Genomic DNA, 22,741 nt, shown 5'->3' with positions numbered 1-22,741 from the left:
CCTTGTCCACCATTATTTATGGTCTTGTCCAGATTTCTTGTTCTATGATGTTGAGAGGTATGCTGCCATCCCTTCTTACTGGAGCCAGTCCACTGCACAAGTGTCCCCCTCAGCAGGGCAGCAAGCAGGCATCAGCCCAGATTTGCTTTTATAGTTATTTTACCCACACCACACCACCAATGTGAACAAATCCGTTTGTTCAATGTCACCAAACTTCTCCAAACCAAGTTTTGACACCTGCTACCAATCCACTTGTTAGGTCTGCAGCTGCAAATCTTGTTGTCCATGTTATTTCTTCTTTTCCTTTGTTTCATTTCTTACGTAATGTTGCTTTCTCATTTTCTCCTGCCTCCCATATCTACCCAAATTATTATTACTTTCTCACCCTTTCTTCTCTTCCTCCTCTTTATCCACTATTTGAACTTTTCCACTCTTGACATTTCCTTTATACATAAATAATGAACTGTCACCCTTATGTCAGCACATTTCAATGCTACATAACATTGTATTTAGTCTAATATTAGTCTAATCTAATACAAGTGAGTGGGATTTTCATGACAGCATCAAGGAAACATTTTCCTTCCATCTGTGTTTTTTTCTTAAGTTTTGCATTTTTCTTGTTGTACTGATTTTTAGTATATTATTTTTATTTATTTTCCATTTGTTTACCAGGTTAGTCCGACTGGACACAAGGTGACCATTTTCAGCAGAGGCTTGGGGAGAAGAGTTCGATATACAGTAAACAATTATAAAAAATAAAAATAAATTACGCAAGCAGCTATTTTGTACAAAGAGCATAGAACATATAAAGGGAGTAAAATCAGAGTTTTACAATTGATGCAGCATACAGTGGTTAGAATATCGAGAAATATATTTACAACTGCTTGAACAGAACTTCAAACAAGTTTCCATAGACAAACAGGGTCATAAACTAGAAATTATAACTATATTGATATGATTTATATTGCATTTTTCTTGTTTTAATGATGGTATATGTATTGTTCGAGTCACATGCACAAATATTTGTATTAATGTATTTACAGTATATTGACAAAGTACTGGATCACATCAGAGGCTTGGGAGGTCATTAAGAAATTTAACTGCTGTAAAGCTCGGCATTAAATACCATAAGTTCGGGTTATACTACAAGAGAATAACTATGCAAAGATAACCATGTCAGCAACCAGAATGCATTACACTCCGAATATTTTACTGTGCACATTAAGAAATGGATAGATTGGCCCAAACTCTGGACTGGTGTGTGTGTGCTTTGTTTTTTTTATTCCTGGGAAATGCTATTCATAAGTGAAGAGACATACAAGGGAACAGTTTTAGTGGCACACCAGGCTAGTCTATCCATTGCTTTTGCTAACTTTGTCTGTAGAAAGGCAGACAAAAATCAGTCTGGACTGTATCTGTGAAATGGCAATCACAGTAGATCTGCCAGGGGTGGTTTGACTAGAAATTTCTGGTCATCAGGCACCTTGTAGAAGCAGTCTGGCCTCTTTAGGGGCAGGTAGCTGAGAATCTGGTGTCTGATGCTTAGGAAAAAAGGCATCTAAATAGGCAGGGATGACAGGTGGAATGACAGAAGGGGAGGGAGATTCCACTTGTAATAGTTAAAAGTAAACATCTAAATAGGCAGGGATGACAGGTGGAATGACAGAAGGGGAGGGAGATTCCACTTGTAATAGTTAAAAGTATCAGACATGACAGGTGTCCCATTTCAAGTACTCCATTTTGGTTATGGTCTCAAATACGACATCCTCTGGAGGGGAGTCCCCTTCAATGGATTCTTCATCTGGGGAATATTAATCTTGAGTAGAGGCTATTTGGGAGGTGTAATAGGATTCATCAGAAGATGAATAGGTCTCTTGCTCTTCTTCCCAGTCTTGTAAAGTAGGTGGTGGAAGAGAGGAGGCAGAGGCAGGTTTAGGGCTGAGGAGAGGAAGAGTAGATGAAGAGGCTGAGTGCCTAAAGGCCATAAAAGCCTGCAAAGATGAGGTGAAGGACTGCCAAATCTGGTAGACTTGGCGGGTGTAGCCAGATGTTTGGTTTTCTTTTTAACTGGGGTAGATTTAGGTGTAGGCCTGGAAATCAAATGCCTCACTAAGAGTAGCTGTGTCAGGAGGAGGTGTCCCAGTCTGAGGCCCGGCTGTGTCTGGCTCCCCCTCTACCTCAGTGGTAGTCCGAGTTAGCTCTGTGGACGTGCTAGTCATCAACTGAGAAACTGCTTTCTCAAAAGGTTGCCAAATTAGACTGATGTTTTGGGACATGCCTCAACTCCTAAACTGGTAGCTGGCAGGGCATCTGAAAGCAGAGAGGCAGTGGAAGAGGGCCTAGGAATCTTTGCTTTCTTTTGTGGAGGCTCAGTCAGGGCTTCCGAAATGGGATCCTGAGTGCTACAAAAAAAAAAAAAAAAAAAAAAAAAAAATTTAAGTGGTTGGTTTCCTAGGCAAAGATTAAGTGCAGCCAGACAGCTGTGTAGGGTCTTAGGAATGAAGGATTGGCAGGTAAAGCAAGAGCAAGTGGTGTGACAAGTCCCCTCAGCCTAGGCAAAAAAACAGTGGTCGTGCATATCTTTATGGGGTATCTGGCACTCGGTGGTATTTGCCCTTTTTGCTGACATCAGCTAAAGTTTACTACAACCAACCAAGCTTTAGCTAGAGGTAAAAGAAAAAACCCCAGTGGGGTACTTAGCTTTTAGACATCTTGTGAAGTGAAGCACGTGACGGTAGTCCGCGGCTGAAAAGTTCTGAGATCTGTGCGTGCAGGCGTCACATTTAAGGTCCCTGGTTTATGGCCCTACGTGTGACATCCCACGCAACTGAAACAGCTAAGCTGAAGCTTTTGTATAGGAGCTGACATACGGGTCGCCTAAGGCAGAAAATCCCACCCAAAATGGCATGGAATGTAGACAAGGTTGAGCAAAAAAAGAAAAAAAGTAAAATCCTGGATAACTGTACTAGGAATGGAAAAAAGTTGGAGTTATTCTTTTCCATTTCTGCTGCCTAGTTCATGGCACAGGAGTATAGAGCCCTTACTGTCAACCAGGTCACCAGTGTTCATTTAGTGGACCCAGCAGAACTAAGCAGGGAGGGAGTGTCTGGTAATGTCTGGCAAGCACAGAAGTGAGATTTCTCTAGTGGAGACCATGTTCAAGGTTGGGCTTCTTGTTGGCCTGACAGAGAAGTGTCAATCCATTATATGGTCCCCCTTCAGCTCTGAAAATTCAGAAAAAAAAAAAAAAGCCACCTTCGATGGCTGTCACTGATTGCCACTCATCCACTGTGATTGAGAATGAATACGCCAACTGACTGGGAAGAGGTTATAAGCAGCTGAAACACTCATTGAAAACTACACATTTACATATTACTGCATCTTTTTACTTTTACTGGAGGGAGATGCTCTTTACACAGACCAGACACTGGTCTGGTTCAAGCCCTGTAGCATAGTATCCAATGATGATTTGGCAACTGCATCAAGTTTGCAATAATCCCTTGACACCAGTTTTTTCTTTTCTGTGAAGTAGATGCCAAACAGCAGGAAGCCCATGAGCCCTGTGAAACTCTGCTAGTGACAACTCCTGTGGCTACAGGAAATACTTCTTTAATGTTGTTCTGCAGACAGTCAGTGGACTACAAAAGAACTTGCTATACCAGCACTTGAGATGGTGTCGAGGCCTTTAAGAAATCTAAGCAAGCAGTATGAACATGTCAAGCCCTCATCCAGGCCTTTAATGACCTTTCTAGACTTCCTAACAAAATCTTTCCTCTAGAAACTGTTTGTAGCTTACATATGCTATAGTTGCATCTCAGCAATTTGCTCCACAGCTTCACACAACACATGAGGTTAATGGGGGGTTATAGGTCTGTCATGGGACCACCTTTGTGCAACAGTGGACATTATCCACATTACAGGGACAAACCTCAACAATTGTGCCATGGATTAAGCGGCTCATTTCTTGGGCACACCCACCGCATCCAAATAGTGGTAGGTTAACCCCTAAATATTCACAGAGGAAATCAATGCCTGTAACATGCAGGAATGACCCCCTGCCACTCTTTCAAGCCATCCAGTGCTCGTGACTCAAGTAAATCAGTCATCTGGGTCACCCATGTGGCATTACCCAACTATGCCACATAGCAGTCAAAGCACACACATTTTTGTTCAAGCAGCAGTACCTTTACTGTTCCAATAAGTATTTGTTAAGTCACCTAGGCAGACTTGTTGAATCCATCTGATTTGCTTCAGCAATTAACCAAGTTAACTAGTGCTATTCCAGTTTCTTTGGATCTGGCCATCACTTTCAGTTACAGTAGAATTACTGCTCAACACGGACAACTTCCCTTCCTAGTAATGACAGTGTCATGAGTTCCATTTAGTAAGCCAAATCAAAGGGGCTTAAAAAAAAAAAATAAATAAATAAAAAAAAATCAAAAGTCAAAAATCAAAGGGGATTGCTCTTCACTCCAAGCCTAATGAAATCTATGTTGATTGGAGTCTCAAAGTGCCAGGCTTTTCTCCTGCATTATGCACAAGATCTATGCAAAGTTAAGATTTTCAGGAGGGAGAGTTTGGGGGGGGGGGTTTGCAGGGCACTTCCTCAGAAATGAATAGAACACTGCATTAGGCCCAATGTACATTGGCCCAGGAAGGCCAAGGCAAAAACATTTTGGTTCAGGTAAACAAGAAACGAACAGCAAATAGTCTTACAAGACCCTGGCATCTGACTATTGGTATCGGGGACTGTACTGGATGTGGCCAAATGAGAGAAGGAATGCTACAGGTGGTGGTAAAGACTGTGGGACCTCCTATACCCACCTGGGGCCTTGTGCAATCTTTGCTGGAGGTAAAAAACGCCAGTCGTCTCTGGATGGATAGACAGATAGTGGGGGTAACCTGATGTCAGGAAAACAGGCTTCAGAGACAAGTTTGCATTACTGACATGTACATACAGTCATGCTGGAGATATAAATACAGCAGAAGTCAGTGATGGTAGGGTTGACTAGGACCATTTCTGAAGGGACAGAGCTACAACAGCCAGCATCTGACGAGACAGTGATGCTGAAAGCAACAATGGGTGTCCAACATTACTTCTGGCTAAAACTTGAGGCCAACAAATCAGTTTGTGTCCAGTCAGGTGAAGATGGGATGAAAGAAATTGATAGATGTGTTTAGGGGGGAATGATTTTGGTTCCACCACAACTACAGGACCCGTCACCAGCACTTGAGGGAGACTTCAAGACAAAGAAGTGATGGAAACTATGTCTGTTCTGTTTACCACCCTGAATTTCTGCAGCTTGAGATAAGCAGGAGGAATATGCACTTCTCAGTCTTAAGGGTTAAGAGAATTTCAGCATCCTTCCACAGCCAGCATATCTTGCAGGAAGGAGTTAGTCCTTTGGTCCACTATTTCTTCACCAAGGTGGACATTTGGGTCACTGCTGCTTTATGCCCAAACTACAGAAAATCCTTTAGGCAACTATATATTCCAATCCATTTCAAGTGGCAGGTATGGCATAGCTTAAATGTTGCAGCCCAGACAATCAGATCAGGCAGCTGGTGTTATTGTACATTGAGGGATCTGTTGTACACATCCAGACCCGATAGAGTGGATTTCAAATCCAAACAGCAAAAAAGGCAACGGAGAACAAACTTACCAAATCTTGCAGAAAAAAAAAAAAAAAAAAAAAAAAAAAAAAAAAAAAAAACACACACACCTTCTGAAAGGCAATAAACATGCCAAACTAAAGATGGAGATAAAGACCTTCACTGTCTTCCACACTATGAAAGAACTACAGAGAAAGATTAGAAAATGAGGAAGTTTTTGTTTTGGTTGGGAGCAGCCTGGGAATGTTTTGAGGGCACTCAACTCCTGCATCCCAAGTCCTATTAGACAGGCACCCCAGGTATGAAAACATGAGATGCAATACATTGAGCAGATAACAGTTAACAGCACCACCTACAAGACTGGAGAGAAATTGAATTCTTCTGGCACAAGGATATGGACTAGACTCCAACCTCTTCAAAACATCACTACAAATATGTCAGGGCAACTTTTGGAGACACTCAACCCCCACAATCCTGTACATACAAGTCATTGTTACTAATTATAACTTTGTTCTAAAACAAAACGGGTGCAGACACAGGACTGTTTTAAGCTAGGTATTCTCTCTTTCACAAGTGGTAGCGTTGTTGCCTCATAGCAAGAGGCTCTCCCGTTAGATTCTCGGCTGGAATGCCTTCTGCATGGAGTTTGCATGTCCTCCCCACGGTTGAGTGGTGTTCGAAAGACATGCGTAAATGGGCATGCCTTCATTGAAGGTTGGGCATCGGGCTGGCACCTCAGCACCCATAAAAATCTCATTAGCGGACCAGAGTTCCTCTGTGGTGACCCCTAACCAGGAAAAGCCGAAAGACCAACATTCTCTCTTTCACAACGGTCCTGCACAAAAGATTCAGATGCCTTGCTATTTAATAAATTAGAGTTTCCATAGGGTCACTGTTTTCAGGACTGAAATCTACCTGGTTAGCGTCGTTTTAGACACCACTTCTGTCTGCAGAAAGGGAAACTGCAGCTTAATTCAAGAATTTTCTGTAACAGTACATGTTCCAATCACACACTGGTAGAGGATAAGGCAGTTTCCTATTTCTTCTATGAAAGAAATAAACCTAGTTCCTTCTGGTTGCTATTAATTTGGATTGGTGCTGGTAAATCAGCAGCCAGAAGGAAAGTTGTTTAAATGGTGAACATCTAAGAAAAGGCATTTTCACATTAATTCCCTTTGTTATCCAACAGTACCCTACTTCATATTACTCACTCACACTGCTCTGAGAGTGCTGGGCTAGCTCTTCAGTCTCCAAAATCCATGGATTCAGGAGAGCTATAGCACCCAGTGGAAGGATGACAATGATACTAATATTTGGTCCAGAAAGTCAGTATAGCAAAAATATTTGTAATGTAATGGGCCATTCGATGTATGAACCAGACCATTTCTAAATATACTGTGAGATTTTAAGGAAAGCTAAAGTGTTGCGTGCCAAGTGAATCAGTGAAATGCCAAACATAACAGTCTAGTTCTTCTAGATGGCAGGGCAGGAATCATTTTACAAGGGTAAAAACACACATTTGGAAAAAAGGAAAAAACTGTTCCACTTATGGCACAATTACTCTTATTCTTAGTACCTTTGGGACTTCTGTGTGACCAAGTCTTTGTGGCTCAAGGCAGAATGACCAAGTTTGGAGAATAAGACTTACCTTTCTTGTTCTTTTCTGGTAGGCAGTAGCTATTTCCTGCCTTTGGGCATTACTGCGTTTTGTCAAGATGTTAAGAATAGTGTTTTCATCAACTCCTACAGGGGGGAAAAAAAAAAAAAAAAAAGTCAAGCTTGTTCTTAATCTCTTATACCATTACATTAACACCGTTCACATGTTCTTAATCTCTTATACCATTACATTAACACCGTTCACATTTACAGAATCAGGACTATGGGGGGGGGGGGCAAAAAACAAAGTAAAGGCTCTGAAAAACAAGCAAAGTGTTACCACTGTTTAAACAGATTTAAAATAGACACTGATCACTGGGTCATTTTCTGATGGTTTAAACCAGCATATTGGAAGTTGCATAATGGCACCTGAAAAAAGGAACCTTTTCTGTCCATCTGAAGTATGGGCAGACTTGAAATGTGGGAAGAGTTAAAGAGAAAAACAAGCAAAAAGCAAATGTTGCTGGTGTGGCAATTTTTTTTTTTAAACCCTACAGAATACTTGTCAGAAGCAAAAGGAAAGGAAATGCTTCTGACCTGGGATACAGATCTGAATTGCCCACATAGGCAATAATTAAGCCAAGATAAAAGAAATGGAACTGGGATCTTTTTAAAAGAAAAGGAGCAAATTATATAGAAATGAAAATTGAGGGAACAATACATGCAGAAAATTATTAAATACTGCATTTAAAAACAGGAAAGAATTGAGCAATTCATGCAATATTGCAGTGAATGAAAATTATTAAAATATACTGCACGAGAAAAGTTAATATGGTTTTCTATTACAGTAAATAGAGGTCTATTAAGCATGACATTAACATGACCTAAAGATGATTAAGGAGAGCTTATGTTCAAGCAGTTGAAAGTTACAGGCCCCAAAATATCAAGAAAAAAAAAAAGCTAGTCCTGCCACTCCCCAAAAAAAGTGTAAATAGGTTTCTGAGGAAGTCACGTGGTGGGAACAAAAGGCAGATGATTAGTCCAGAATATTATGCGGGGAGAAAAAATTCAAGTCACACAGTGGCGTAGGCTACGGTCCCTTTCAGCTTTATGTTGAACCAATTGAGCTCCACTTATGGGGATGTCCAGCAGTACGGAAACGGAAGGGTGATTCTCTCAGAGATAAAGAATAGTTAATACTGTATTGCACTAGTGATCTTTAAGCATCTGAAGTTACAAGCCTCATTTACTGATGCATTTAGCCCTACTTTCTGCATGGTACTGGAACCTACTGGAACCAACAACCGAACTTCAGCCCGATGGCCTCTGTGCAACTCCCCCACAATTTTATATACAAAATTCCCTGGTTACAATCCCCCCTTAGTTACATGTGCAAAATCCCTGGTTGCACATGCAAAAAATAGTAAAGTTTAGATTGGTGAGTGCCACCAATAATTCAGAATCTATGCGATAAAGTTGCAATATCATTTACTTGAAGTTTAGCCACGAGCTGGGATACCCATTAAATCTGGTCCTGAGAGATTGAGGACATATGTAGACAGACCAAATGCAATCACGGATCTTACAGATGTATCAACATAGCTGTTCAGTTTAACTTGGGTCATAAAAATGAGAAAGTTACCCAACCTAGCCTACATACTACAGATAATCGGGAAGTTTTTTGTCCCATTCTAGGCAGGTTTAAAAATGGAAAAACTTAACTGCAGGTAAAAAAGCTGGAAGAGTAAATATGAAATTGTGTGGGACCATGGCACAGAGAATAAAAACACAGATAATGCCCCAGACAACCCATGTAACGGTATAGGTGCTAGAAAAGACATGGGACAGCGTTTGGAGGCAGCATACCTTGAGTGTTCCCACATAAGGCTATAGAAATAAGAGCATGGACACATACGGAAGTTGTTTAGGGATTTAATAAATTGCAGACAACTGGGTATGGAAGACAAAAATGTGATGCCTTTCAGGTAGACAAAAGAGAAAGTCAAAGAAAAATAACAGTGCCTCTCTTCAAATCTTACCAGAGTTGTATTCTTGTTAGGTAGCCATCAGGAAAAGTGAATTTATTACAGCTGCTAACCCAAGTGTAGGCATGTATACATGCATAGACAGCAGAGTGACCCAGAAAGACAAGCAAATGTATGGGAACCAGCCTGGATAGGGGGTGGACAAAAGTGAAACTAGACTTTAAAACTGGTAGGATTACTCCTGTGCTGGAGGAATAAGCCAGAGATCAAAACAAAAAAACTTTCAGAAAGTGGGAGAAGTTGTTGATTTTAGTGTGTTCAAAACAGTAGAGTGATGCACTGAAAGTTAACTGAAAAGCTAGTACAGGTAAAATTAAACAGTACTGAAGGTTGGGAGATGGGTAGGGTAAGAGGAGGAAGAACAGCCAGCCATGGGCTTTATGGGCTTAGGAAAAGTCTTACGTTTAGCAGAAACTATAGAAGTATTTTTGATAGGACAATTATACAATAGATTTGCAGGAGTACATGTTTAAGGGCATTACTGAAATGCATGCAGCATCAGTTTCAGATAGTAAAACACTGAGAACTAATAAAGGTGGGAACTACTACTAAGTGCCCACGAAGAGGACAGGTCAGACTACAGAACAAGGCAAAGTAGCAAAATCGGTCTTCGGAATAATGATTTGGGACTACATCTAAATTTACAAACAGATGGTATGATATTTATGTACTCTCCTATCTACATCTCCAGATGTAAACAGACCCAGAGGAAGCTGGGGAAAATTAAGAACCTGGAATTGAACTTAAAGGTGGCAATATTTACTTTATTTGCAGTTTAACCAGGATAATCCATTGGGCTAAAAGAACCCGTTTTCAATTGAGTCCTGGGGAGAAAAGCTCCAACACAAAAGGTTACAGAAAGATTACAGCAAATTACAATTTAACTATTTTTAGTCAAAACAAAACAAAAATACTGAGGTTACAATATTTTTTTTTTTTTTATAGGAGAACATTGCTCTAGTAAATATATGGCTTCTTAAGATGAAAGAGTAGGATTAGAAGATAAGAAGTTAGTTGCAGTAGGCTTAGAATTTGCTAGATGCAAATAAGAAGTTTGCTAGATGCAAATATGACGTTATCTGGAATAGGTGAAATGGATGAGTGTAGGAAGTTGAGAATAGGCTATGAGGGGTGGGAGCAGGAACATTCCCATGTGGATGTTAGATGCGAGTGGAATAATTGGAGGAGTACCTACTGCACGGGGGTGCTAGTAGTAAAGAAGCTAGTGGGGAGCAGTGGGACCACATTTACTTTATTTACTGGGATAATCTGTCTGGGTATAAGCCCTATATACCCTTGATTTCACTAACATTTCTCCTAACTCTTATATTATTATTACTATAGTATCTGCAAGAATATACTACACTATACCTCATAAGTGTAGGACTCTTAATATGTAATGACTTATTTTTAATTGTAAAATCCTGTTTAATCTGCTTCTCATATAAGTTTCAACTCTTGTTGAATTAATTGTAATTGTTTATTATCTGTATTGTCTACTCATTTTTTTACAATGTCTAAACATGTCAAAGAACCTATTGTAACCTAAAATGTCTGAAGCTTTTCTCCCCAGGACTCCACTGAAAACGGGTTCATCTTGACCCAATGGACTATCCTGGTAAACCAACTGCAAACAAATAAATAAATGCCAGTTTTCAGCAGAGTCCAGGGCAAAAAGCTCCATAAATACAATATAAATTAATATACAGAAAAGATACATTAATAAAATGAGAAATACAAAATTTACATTGGCTTTCAAAACTAACATTAAGATCACAAAATAGTACCACAAGCATTATTTACAGAGTTTAAAAGATTTTTTTTTTTGTTAGGTATATACAGTTATTAGAGAGGTTAGTATAGACAACCCGTGGTGGTGGTGCTGCAGTAGCGTTGCTGCCTCACAGTAAGATGCTGTCCGGTTCGATTCTCAGCTACAACGTCTTCTGGGTGGAGACATGCGTGAATGGGCGTACCTTCGTTGAAGGTTGTGTGTCAGGCCTGGCAAGCCGGTAAGTAAAAAATCAACTGCCAATCATTAGTGGACCGGAGTTCCGCTGTGGCGACCCCTAACCGGGAAAAGCCAAAAGACACAAAAACAAAAAGAGAGGTTAGTATAGACCAAGAGAAAGGGGTAAATAGAAGCTGGTGAAAATGAGTCTGATAGTCCTAAAAGGCTACTGATCTGGGGTGGGGAATAATTAACATTAACACATGAATGTTTTAGCTGCCCAACCACAATGAAGTTTTCAAAAAGTAGAACAAATTGCATACATTATGCTGGAGGAACATATGGAGAGACATGGGAGCCAGGCAAGGTTATGAATGGACAGTATGGACAGTCAGTCCAACAGTTTACACATGACTATTTTCAACTCCCTTGTGTACAGACTGCACAGCTCAGATGCAACACAGCTCAGATGCAACTGTGCAACACAGATTAGCAATATTTCAATTTCTGGATTAATAACTGCATCAAAATCAGATTTACAGGAAAACCAGAATATAATGCCAGCACTCAGTGGAATAAGACAAAAAACTAATCTTGAAAAAAAAAAAAAAAAGTGGTGCCAAGCCATATCAGGATACAACACAGCCCCACTTGCATGCAAATTAGAGGATTTCCAATTTACACATTTTAAATAAAATTCTGTAACAGACTTAACTGAGCAATATCCCATTAGCTGTCCTATAAACTTCATATTGCTCTGCAAAGCTTGCCACCAATAAAAACTTCATTTTCTGAAAATACAAGTTTTTCTACCTTGGAGAAAACTGACAAAATAGGAAATAGTTATTTTCCTGGGATGACAGTTTCTACACACCATACCCACTGCATCATTTTCATTCAGTCCACTTCCAAATGAAAGGTATAAGGAACCTTACCATTCTCCTCAACACTGTACTATTCCAGTCTATAAACTGGCGGATTACAATGGCCAGACCTTTCAATTCTCCGAAACACTCATTTTCAGGCCCGATTCACCACTGCACGTCTATTTTTGGCCTTTATTTGCTCCTTCACTGGCCGAGGTGGTGCAGCAGTAAGCATGGTCACCTCGCAGCAAGAAGTCCTCCCGTTTGATTCTTAGCTGCAGCACCTTCTGCGTGTAGTCTGCATGTCCTCCCTGCGGTCAAATGACAAAGACATGCAGGTAGGCGTGTGTGTGGGTGTGCCGCCTTTGAAGGCTGGGCATCAGGCTGGCAACTCAGCACAGTAAAAATCCATTACCAAATCATTAGCAGACCAGAGTTCCATTGTGGCAACCCCTAAAATCAGGAAAAGCTGAAAGCAAAATTTACTCCTTCAACTTTTTGACTCCCCATCACATACAATTTTTGAAGCCATCCAGGACAGAAAACCACACCATGACCAAACATATTAGTTGTATCCATGATTTCTGGAAAAAGGAAATCTTCCAACTCCCTTTCTCAGAACTAAAAAATGACCTTGTATGTCTCTGCTAATATACCCCCCACCACCACTTTTATTGGTTTTAAAACATGCCTTCAAGTAGCATCCTACATTCCTACTTGAAGTGAAAAGAGTTGTGCTATTTGGAATTTAGTTTTATGCTAATTCATACATGCATACTGTTGGCAAGATGCAACTTTGAGGGTCTTTACTCATTTTTAATGCCTGCAGGTTGATTTTTCACTTTGTACAATGCAACTTCAGCCGCATGTTTGTCCAGGTCAGGATTTCTAAACACTTTCATCCCATTAACTTATTCATCTACATTAACTAGCAAGGCATGTTCACAAGTACTGGAACACTCAAAGCCTAGCCAATAACCATACTCCCAAGTTCCCTCCAGCCTCAAGAAAGGCAACAGGATAGACCTGGGGTGATTTGAAGTTGCCCATCTAACTATTTATGTTTACTTTGAAGTGAGGGAAGGGTGCCACTCCGCTCACCAATATGAAGTGAAAGCTTGTTCAGAGATGGTGGGGGCTACATTGGGATATAGAGCTCATGCCAACATGGCCTTCTGTTGACAAAGGCTTAGCGCCTTTAACTGAGTATTGAAGCATCTGTTCTGCAAAGGTTGGAACTTTCACGGGTTGGAATAAAAGCTTGCCATAGCAATCTGCAAGAGGCAAAATATAAGGCTACCAGACAACACAGGATTGAGGCCTTTGACTGATCCCCCCCAATTAGGAATATCCGAAATTTCTCAAGTTGAGAAATATGCTTTAGACATATGTATACAAAAAAGCACTATATGCAATGGGGAGTTAATACTTTGAGTCTAAAGGATGACATCTCCAGAAAATTCCAGCCAGATAGCCTTTCACTAGTACAGGGAGAATTATTCAAACAGTGCCTAAATACCTTACGACAGGGTCAGGTTGGAGGCGTGTCACCTTAGGACATGGAAAATGGACTACATTATTTTACATTTAAATATGAAGACTGTTGTCCTTGCAGCAATTAATAGTCTAACCCATACTGGGCATTATATGCACTAGTGGAAGACAGAGCAAAATGTCCAGTTTATAGTCTGTAAATTTGGATAATCAAAGTCCAGGAGTGTTGTCCCAAGGAAATCTGAGAATTAGAGGCTCTCCCACAGAGAATTATTGCATACCACTCACTTTCCTGCTTTCAGAGCAGCTTTAGCCAAGGGGAGTTCCATTAGATTACTGGTTAGCTATTAAAACTACACAAATATGGATTTGTACTCAGATTTGTCCCCCATCATGACCAACCTACAAGCCTCACTTAAGCTGCTATATAGCTGCAAAACCCTTACCAGACCCACCACTGTTTAGCACTATAGAACTTTAATTGTCTTAAAAAAAAAACAAACACCCCCTGTTGTACCAAACTCATCTTAACCCACAAAATCTATACACCATTTGCCTCCCCAGAATTAGCCCCATACTCCATTTCTGCCAAACCATCCCCTTTTGGTCAAATGATAAACTGCTTACCATTTACAAACCACCAAGTGCTGCTGGGGTCAGTGTCCACTCCAATAATGTAGCTGGAATTTGGAATTTCCTGCATCAGGTCTATCTCATGCCTACGTCTTTTCAAACTATTACTAATGCCCTTGGATGTAGTACAGTTTGGACTCTACAGCTGGGATATTCCTTTTGAATCAGAATGGACAGCATTATTATGGGCTAGCTTTGAACATTTAGTTACTTCCTGACAGTTCAAAAGATTTGTACATATTTAAATTTGTTCTTATTTTTATTTGTACATATTTAAATTTGTTCTTATTTTCGGTTACATCTTTAGGATGGTTCCATTTAAACTCATGCTTGTTTAGATTAAATGAGAATTCATATGCAATTAATTTCTGTACAATTCAAGTACTACCCCAAACTGAACAAGTCTGAATACCGACTGCTCAGTTTCAGTTTTCACAGGCATATGCATTTGTAAGCTCAGTCTCAAACACTTGGAAGTAACAGTGCAAGATCAAATTCTACTCAAAGCAAGGTCCCCACTACATAGATGGAGAACCTCTTTCTTAGCTAGCATCCTGGGAAATTCCAAACAGCATTCGCTTTCTTGCAGAATTTAAGCACTAGCAATTCAAACTGGAAATGAACATTTTTATTTAAAAAGTTATGACGTTAAAAACAACCTAGAGTCTCTCACTTTCAGAAACCCACTCCTTCACATTTTATCTGTTCAGAGTCCTTGGCTTATTAAGAATAGGTGAGCCATTCCTGTTCAGTCATGACTTGGTCATACAACCAAAAATGACAGAGGGCAAAAACGACAGAGGAACTAAACACAAAAACACCCAAAAATGAAAACCACATTTTAAGCAAAGGAAATAGTTACAAGCTTCACAGAAAAAAAAGTTTGCATCTGTTTTCCGGGTAATGGAAATATAGTAATTTCATAATAAAATTTTGAATGCACAGGAATTGTATTAAAAAATTTATTCCACACAGGTGATCCAGCTTTGAAGACGTCCCTTTCCCCCTAGGATGGATTTAGCCATATTATAGTCCATGTTTTTTCTTCAACTACATTGGGAGTAGTTTTGCTCTCCCAATAGGCAATTTCCTTTTCAAAGGAGGGCAGTACTCAAAATTTTGAGCAGGAGTGATCAAAGAAAAAGGGGAGCCAATTAAAACCGTTTAGGGCCTCACAATCATGCCTACTTGGGTCAAAGAGTACAAATTTGCAAATCCTTCTTTCAAAAACTTGTGGGTGTGGAATTGTTGCTTATTTGTCCAGTTAGCCATTTAAACTTTGTTTCCAGGAAAGAAAGATTTAGCTTAAGAGTTGAAGCGTGTGTTAACTTTAGCAATTTGCCTGGGGTGTGAAATAGCAATTTTTTCTGTAATGGAAGCTTCCATACCTCTCCATAATAAATATCCATGTGTTGCACTCCAACCTTCCATCCTTTCCAAGGCTGTGACCTGTATTTTTTTTCAAGACTGGTACAGCTCTTCCTGCTCCTTACTAAAATTAGCAGCCATTACCCATAATTTGTCAAACTTCCTTACCCATAACCACCGATTCACTGCAAGACATTAACTCAAGCACTTGTATAACCAGTTCATATTGTAAATCACTTTCAGCATTTTACATAATCACTTCTTTAATAAAAAGACAAACATTGGGTGGATTAAATGGCTGCAGCCATGAATGAAAAAGATTGTTTTGATATGTGCACAAAGTTCTGACAATTGGGGTATAGTCCGGTCAGTCGGTCCAGAGTCGGGTCTCGATAAGGCGAGAGTATCGGTCATGGCGCCTTAGACTGGCGTCAATGCGTCAGGGTGCTAATCGCATGACCGGCGGTATTTCAATCTTTTCTTTTTGCCCCAGATGAAGCCCCAAAAGACAAATTTAAAAACAACAACTTTAAAACATGTACAATACAAAATATAATATATACAAAAATATATACATGTAAACTCACCTACACAACCACCTCACCTCCAAGAGGGAAGGAACAGGGAGTAGGAGTGGGAGGGTTGAAAGGGATCCAACTCTCCACACTTATAGATACAAAAGGCTAAAATAATACTATGTTTTCAGTCCCTCTTGCTTTGGGTGGGACACAATTAGCAGAGTGAGGAGGCTGGGAGGCTGGCAAAAGTAGCAAGGAATGACAACATGCCTGTACTGAAACAGCTGTGGCAAAAGCTCTGGTCTTGGAGTATATGGAGGTGCCCAGATGCCTAGAGAGTATGCACTGAAACTCCAAGTAGCACCTCCAGAATATCCTTGATTGCCACCCCCTTAGAAATGCTGTTGAGTAGCATTAGCCTAATGAGAATGAGCCTAATCAGCTCTGGAACCTCTTTGCCCATGGGGAATAACAAAAATGCAATGCAAAAGCCAATCCACCTATGCCTGTGTACATCTAAAGTGTGTAAAATCTTTCCCTTTATTTTGAGGAATTTGGTTTAAGCACACTAAAAATACCTTAGGCATAAAGGAAGGATTAGTGCGTAATGATACCCTGTCATATGGAAAATCAAGAAGGGCTCTACTGCCGCATAAAGAACACCATAACTCAGACGCCCTTCTTTGAAGCCAACAGAAAAGCAGTCTTCCATGACAAATATTTCAATTCAGCGGTGGCTGGGCTCAAAAGGTTGTAAGTGATGATTTTCCAACACAAAGATTGAGATCCCCAAAGGAGTAAATTCTCTACGTGGGGTCTTATATTCTTGCCCCTCAGAAGCTGCTTGAACAAGGATAGAAAACAAAGGTGAGTCCTAATCACTTGGTAGGCTGAAGTACTGCTTGTGAATCTTTATGGAAGAAGACAAACCTTTATCCAATAATTCAGTAAAGATATTGAGAGCCACCTCCAAATTAGGCTCTGAAATCTCAAATTCTTTGCTGTACTCAATAAAAATCTCACTCCATTTTTCTGCGTACGCTCTCCTAGTACTAGGCCTTCTAGCTTCCATATCCACATTTAAAACTTGTTTGAGAAGCTGAGACCTACCATGCTTCCAAGCTGTGGAGAGCCAAGCTGTGAGATATGAAAAGAGATTGAAAACGACATTGAGCGATAACCAAATCCTTCTGCAGGAACAGATTAAGGAATCTGAGGTAAAAACCATGGAGGCTTAAAGTGGGTACTCCTTAAGTGAAATTGCCAGTGTTGCGAGGCCAATCTGGAGCTATCAAAATCGTCATGGCACTGTCTATCGACCTTTAGTAATACCTTTGGAAAGAAGAGGTAGAGTATGAAGCATAGACATGAAGGTTTTTCCAACTGAAGACAGAGCATCCAAGCTCCAACTGTGTGATAAGAAACCCTTTGTGCAATACTTTGTGGTTTGTTGGTTTAGTGGAGAAGCGAACAGATCTGTCTGAGTTTATGACTGAGCACTGTCAATTTCTGAAATACATGAAGATCCAGTTTCCTCGTGGGGATCATGATTTGTCTGTTGCTTATCTGCTGCTAGAATTTCATGTGCTCCTGGCGGAAACCTTACTGAAGAGGAAGAGTCAGTTGTAGGCTTAACGCAGTCTCCTATAAAATCATTGCTTGGATAAATGTGTTCCCCACCCTTTTCCCCTTGCTTGTTGATGCAGTTGTGTTGTCTGTCAGAATGTTGAATCAACACCTGCCCTTGGAAGAAGCGCCATGAACGCTTACAACGCAAACTTGCTAACATCTCCTTCATGTTGATATGTAGATGCTGTAGTCACAGCAGGCCCTTGTTGTCTTGTATCCATCCATTTGAATGAGCTCCCAAGCAGTGTCGAGGGCATCTGTCGTTAAATCTGACTACGCCTCTGGCGGGTCACAGAGGAATCCTTGTTTAGGTGACATTCCTGGGCCCACCACAAGGAATTCCTTTTGAAGCGAAGGTATTTGAATGACAGTGTCAAATCTTCAGCAGTGCTGTGTCCATACATTTTTTTGAATGCCTTGGAGAAGTAACCTATCACTGGAGCCAGAGAGCGCACATGAATACTCTGGGCGCAGTAGATAAGCGAACAAAAATGCAGAACTGATATTAGAAATCGCAAAGTCTTTCTGCGCCAATGCCTGCTTACAACATGGCCTTATGGAGGGCACATGAAAATTAGCTTCCTTAAAGATCAATTTACCATCAAGTGATCCTTGTAGAGTAGTTATCGCGTCCTTTATCTTGAACAGGAATGTCCGGATAAATGTTGAGGATAAGTAAATCAAAATTGGTCTCCACGTGTTCCCCTTCTTTTGGTACTAGGAAGTGTGAGAATAAAATCAAGCCTTTTTTCTGCAGGGGGACTGGCTGGTCGCCTATATCTGAGTAACTGGTTTGTGCTTGCTTGAACTCTTTTTTCTTTGTGGAGGAGGAACATCTGGCATGCCTTTGAAAGGGGCAGGTAAAATTGGAAATAAAATCTGTACATGATATCCAGCACAGCACCCATCTCATCTTGAGTGATTTTTCTTTTAGGAAAAGAAAGGACAATGCCCCAAAGGAGCTGCCAGAGGCGAGAGTCACTGGCAGCTGAAAAAACAAGGTCATTGGTTCTGCTTAGAAAGGACTGACCCCCTGCCTCACCAGAAGTCTGAGCAGGAAGCAGGATATGTCCACCCCTTAGCAGGCAATTTCTACTACTAAACTTAGGAGGCTGCACCAAAATCTTTTAACAGTCTACATAGACTTGACATCCTCAATTTTCTTTAAAACTGCTTCCCATTATATGTCCAAACAACAGTAGCAGCCACCCCACACTGCAAAGAATGCTTACCCACTCTGTTCAGACACAATGAACCAAATCCGTTAAATTTTCCAACCTGACACCTCTCCGCCTGTGCTATATATATAATCCACCTTAGATTTCAATTGCGGAAAAGGAGATAATTCCAATTTTCAGCATAGCGAAATTTGAACCCAACGCCTCTCATGGCCAGAGGAAGAAGATATAAGAAGTATCCCACCTATCCAAACCTAATTTCTCTTTATCAGCCTTGGCAGGATTTCTTAAGGGTACAGTGCTTTAACACCCTTTAGGCTCTTGAGAAATAGGCTCTGGGTCCTACTCTGGGACTCTTAAACAAATACTTATGAGCCTGGGCACTTATAATACCCATCAGGCTTCTACACAGGAGCAGCAGGAGCAGGAATCAGGGTTCAGAGAGAGAAGTGCAAAAACATCCCTACCACATTTTCAACAGGAGAGGAGCCAAGTGGCCCAGTGCTGGGCAAAAACAAGAATTCCCTAAGCCTTTCTGGAGTCAGGAGTAATCTTGGTCCTCCCATTGTAAAGTGCTCCCCTCATGGAGAAGAGTCTCTGAAAATGAAAAATCCCTCAGGAGGAAGCCAGCTGGAGTGGAATCATCCACATCAGAATCAGAATAAGTAGGAAACTTTGCAAGTCTCCGCCAGAAGAAGACAGTCTGTGAAACACTGTCTGGGTAAAAATCAAACTCCTCTGTTCCCCTAGGCCCCTCTTATGACACTTTTCTGACATCCAAAACTATACGAGGCAGAAAAAACCATGTGTTTCCAACCTTGTATTACGCATCAACTCTGTAATTCGTCTGAAACTCGGTTTGAAAAATTGCAAACGCAAACACACTGTAAAAATTGCTTCTGCATGTGGGACCATACTGACAAAAGACTGAGAAATAGCGTGGTCATGCGCGCATTCGACTAGCGTACTGGCGTCAGTCTAAGGCGCCATGACCGGCGTCGCTTTCTACTCTCTGGTGACCGGGCGACTGGGGCGCGGACTGCTCTGGTGTCACCTGCAGCAAGGGAAGACGAAGAACATCAGGAATTTCAGGGAGGCTGTTTTACTTCATAGCAGTGCCCCAAACACTACAGAGCAACAAAGTACAGTGGTGTACACTTACCATAAATGTAGATGTTAGAGTGTATTGGGTAATCCTGCTGGCAGGTTGCCCTCAGTTGGCCTGAATTCCAAAGTCTTGGGTCCTGAGTCGGTTGCCGTAGCCCCTTCCCTGACGTCAGGGGTATAAAAGATGCAGCAGACGCCATTTTCTTCAGTTTTTCTTGCCCCAGATGTCACGTGCCCCCAAAAGGGTAGGATAGATATATATCTAAAACATACATGCACCAAAATAAACTTTATCTTCATCTACAAGCAAATACACCACATAGGTTGTATAGATCAGAGAAGTAAAGATAAGTTCCAGCAGAAAAAGGGGGATGGCGGGTGGGTAACCTGGACTGCAACAGTGAACACACTAACATCTACATTTATGGTAAGTGTACACAACTATACTAGGTTCAGGTTTCACTGTTGGTCATTACATTAGTCCCAAAGCTATGGTTGGGGGGCTGGAGCTAAACATTAGGAGCGGCTATGAGGCCCTGCAGAACTGCAGTGGCAAAGCCTGCTCTGGATTTGGAGTAAAGTGGCAGATTGTAGTGCTTTGTAAAGGTGTGCACTGAACTCCAAGTAGCAGCCTCTAAAATGTCTTTGGTTGGTACTCCTATTGAGAAAGGCTGCAGAAGTGGCTGCAGCTCTGATTGAATGTGGCCTATTGCCCTTAAGCACTTGCTTGCCATGCTGCGAGTAGCAGAAACTAATGCAGTGACCTATCCACTTTGAAATAGTCTGCTTGGAGATGGCCTTTCCTTGTGATCCTGCAGCATATGCTACTAGCAATTGTTCTGTCTTTCTGAAAACTTTACTTTTGTCCAAATAGAATCTAAGTTGTCTGTGTATGTCCAAAGAATGCAGAATATTCTCCCCCTTGTTCTGTGGATTTGGATTAAAAAAAAAAAAAAAAAAAAAAAAAAAAAAAAAAAGGCAAATGAATAGTTTAAGGACTACACTGGACACCACCTTAGGCATAAATGTAGGGTTTGTCCCCAGAGTCTGTCAAGTTTCCACAGCCATGAGGGCCTGTAGCTCTGACACTCATCTTGCAGAAGTTACTGCTAGGAGCAGAGCTGTTTTCCAAGGTAACTTATATCCGCAGTAGCAGCTGGCTCAAAAGGAGGTAGGGTGAGTTTTTCCAAGACATAATTGAGGTCCCATGCAGGTATTGGCGATCTCCTTGGAGGCCTTAAATTTTTGGCTCCTCTGAGGTACTGCCTTACAGGATGAGGAAAAAAAGTGGTGGATCTGTATTGTAATGAGCCGAAATGGCAGAGGCATGAATTTTAAATTGATGAAAAAGATAGGCCTTTGTCCAGCATCTCAGTTAAGTATTGCAAAATTTGAGGAATATTTGGTACAGCTGTGTCAGTTCCTAGTGCTTGGTTCAAAGCACAAAATCTCTTCCATTTTCCAGCATAGGATTTTCTAGTACTAGGCCTTCTGGCTTCCAAAATGACATCCATCACAGCTTTACTGAGAGGAGTGCTTTGTATGGTTACATTATCCGCCATGCTGCCAGGTTTAGAGTCCCGAGTGGGCTGTGCAGAATCAGATTGTTTTGTTGGGACAGTAGATTAGGTATTTGAGGTAAGGTCCAGGCTGGGCATTGAGACAATTCCTTAAGATCAGATACCAGTACTGGTGGGGCCAGTCTGGGGCAATCATTTTTGGTTTCTCCTGTCTCACCTTTAGGAGTACTTTGGGGAGGAGAGGCAGTGGAGGAAAGGCATATACAGATAGATTTTTCCAGTTGAAAGATAAGGCATCCACTTTCCATGCTGGTCTGTGACAAGTCCTTGTGCAGAATCTTTTTAGTGGATAGTTGTGAGGGGAGGCAAATAGACCTATGTCCGGGCATCCCCATTTCCTTATCATGCTGAAGACTTGTGGATCCAGGTGCCACTCATGGGGATCCATGGAGGTTTCTGCTTAGTCTGCCAGAGTCTTGTCATTTCCTGGCAGGAATTGTGCCTACAGATCAACTTGGTAAGTCTATGCTGTGTCCCATAAAGCCATGGCTAATCTGCAAAGGGGGTAAGAATGTGTGCCCCCCTGCTTATGTACCACATGACTATGGTATCATCTGTCTATCAGTAGTTGCCCTGGATGAATTCGGTCCTTGAAGGCTGTCAGGGCATTTTGAACAGCTAACATCTCTTTTTGATTGATATGTAGATGCATTTGATTTGTGGACCAGGTGCCCTGAATGCCTCTTCCTGCCACATGGGCCCCCCAGGTATAATCTGATGCATCCGTTGTTAGGTTCTGGCTGGGAGTAGTGAGAATGGCTGTCCCTTGTTTTGGTGACGAGCCTTTGCCCACCATCGAAACTCCTGTTGCAGGCAGGGAATGAGAATAATTGTTTCCAGGCTGTGGCAATGTTGTGTCCAGACACTTTACATACGAGGAAACTTCAATGGTACCTAAAGTCTTGCATATGGAATTAGTATGATGCAGGATGCCATGAAGCCCAAAGCCTGCAGAATTTTTCTTGCAGATAACCGGGCCTTTGTTGCCATTTCCTTGAAATAGGTAGTCAGTTGCCTTTGTCTGGTGTGAGAAGCCAACTGGGCAGTTGTATTTAAGCTTGCACCCAGGATTATTATCTCTTGAGAGGGTACTAGTTTTGATTTATTTTCATCGACTGTGTACCCTAGGCAAGTTAAAAGTCTTTTCACAAACGCCAGATGCT

The 22,741-nt window shown here is 41.2% G+C and overlaps 1 protein-coding gene across 1 annotated transcript in view; it reads right to left on the bottom strand.

Moving 5' to 3' along the window:
* Positions 1-17,254, bottom strand: part of ANXA2 (annexin A2) — a 301,172-nt gene extending 283,918 nt beyond the window's left edge. Inside the window, exons 1-2 of the mRNA XM_044076313.1 lie at positions 17,195-17,254; positions 7,262-7,405 (exon numbers count right to left, since the gene is read on the bottom strand). Coding sequence (XP_043932248.1) covers positions 7,262-7,405; positions 17,195-17,254 — 204 coding nt within the window. The remainder of the gene's footprint in view (positions 1-7,261; positions 7,406-17,194) is intronic.
* Positions 17,255-22,741: the final 5,487 nt, after the last annotated feature.

The sequence above is a fragment of the Protopterus annectens genome, chromosome 7.part0 (assembly GCF_019279795.1).
Source record: "Protopterus annectens isolate FY-2018-M chromosome 7.part0, PAN1.0, whole genome shotgun sequence".
Taxonomy (NCBI): domain Eukaryota; kingdom Metazoa; phylum Chordata; order Ceratodontiformes; family Protopteridae; genus Protopterus; species Protopterus annectens.
Note: the sequence above shows the minus strand (reverse complement) of the source record. Positions and strands in the feature narration are given on the sequence as shown.